At 27.1% G+C, this 1,619-nt stretch overlaps 1 protein-coding gene across 1 annotated transcript in view; it reads right to left on the bottom strand.

The window, feature by feature from the left end:
• Positions 1 to 668: 668 nt before the first annotated feature.
• The window catches only part of LOC112528494 (zinc finger protein 5-like), a 4,161-nt gene continuing 3,210 nt past the window's right edge, over positions 669 to 1,619 (bottom strand). The window contains exon 2 of the mRNA XM_025139524.1: positions 669 to 900. Coding sequence (XP_024995292.1) covers positions 669 to 900 — 232 coding nt within the window. The remainder of the gene's footprint in view (positions 901 to 1,619) is intronic.

Below are 1,619 nucleotides of genomic sequence, written 5' to 3'. Positions count from 1 at the left end.
CTTATTAAAGCTCCATGCTTGAATTCGTGTAACTAACTGCGGATAAACATAATCAAATAGAGGATAAACGTCTCATTTTAAAATATAAAAAAATATAAAATATAATTAGAATAATTATCAAGTTTTAACAAAATAATTAATTATTATTTTTACAAGAAAATTATATTATTAAACCAAATATAAATTACTTTGTTATTGAACATAAATTAAATTATAATAAAAAAAACTGAATTAAAAAATTACAAAAAATATGAGAAATTTTAGATAGTTAATTTGATACTAATATCGATATATTTTTGTCAAATTTTTATGATATATTCAAATTTATATTTTGTTCAAAATTAAAAGCATCATCATTTTTTCAAAATCACATAAAACCATACAATTACCTTCTAGTTTAATTAAAACGAATAAACATAACATAATAATATGGATATCAAAATAAAATATATTAAATGGTAATTATTTTTCTTGATATAATTGATAATAAAAATAAATAAATGTTTGGATGCCACAGAAACCAAGGGACGCCACGGAAGAAGACCCTTAACTTGGGTTTTCACGGTGGCCGGCCGGCCGTCATCATCGATCATTACAAACCCATTGCCAGTTCATAACCCCATCACCATCTCTATATAAACCATCATCACCATTTCAACCCTTTTCATTCAATCAAAACCCACAATCTTCATCAAAATCACCATCACATTAACAATGGCTTTTGGATCTCCGGCCACCGTGTTTGCTGTCTGCTTTGCTGCAATGGTGGCGGCAGCCGCCGCCATGGATCCGGACATGCCCGGAATGTACATGGCGCCTGCTCCTACACCGTCAGGAACCATCATGAGTTCTCCGTCGGCCGTGATGGTTGGAGGCTTCCTTGCTTTGGCTGTCTCATATCTGATGATCAAACAAAGGGTTTAATTAATTATAAGTTGTATTTTGGATGTTGCTAAGGGTTTGTGTGTGTGTTTAACTAATACTTCAATAATGGTGTTTTGTGGAAGTATTAATTGTAATTCCTTACCTAAATAATAAATAATATATTTTGAATCCTCCAAAAATATGGGTTAATTTATACGACATTTTTCAAAAGTGTTATATAAAACGGGTAATACGACATTTTGTTTTAAAAATATCATAAAAAACTTGTTACGACATTCAAAAACGATATATAAACTTATGTAACATTTATACATAAAACATTTTATTTTTTGATCATATAAACTTAAATCTTTGTAAGATATTCTATTAAGACATTTAAACATTTTTCTGTAGTATTTGTTATTTATACTATTAATTAAAAGTGTTAAATGTAAGTTTTCAATTAAAAATTTGATAAATTAATATGAATCCAGAATTAAATTTGGGTATCGTCGATACGTTCGACAAGTTGTATAATCCAATGGGAGAGGCTAATGGCACCCCTATGTGTTACTAATGGCACCCCTATGTTAGCTTTAAATATGTTTTTTTGTCTTTTTGTTATTATTACCTTTTGTTTATTATTATTTAAACAAAATTTTAATTAATATATGTTATTCATTTTATTTTCTGTTTTTTTATTTATTTATATTATATTTTAATTAATATAAATTATTAATAAATGTATATTTTTT

This window comes from Cynara cardunculus (assembly GCF_001531365.2).
Source record: "Cynara cardunculus var. scolymus isolate 2C chromosome LG 15, CcrdV1, whole genome shotgun sequence".
Classification (NCBI taxonomy): domain Eukaryota; kingdom Viridiplantae; phylum Streptophyta; class Magnoliopsida; order Asterales; family Asteraceae; genus Cynara; species Cynara cardunculus.
Note: the sequence above shows the minus strand (reverse complement) of the source record. Positions and strands in the feature narration are given on the sequence as shown.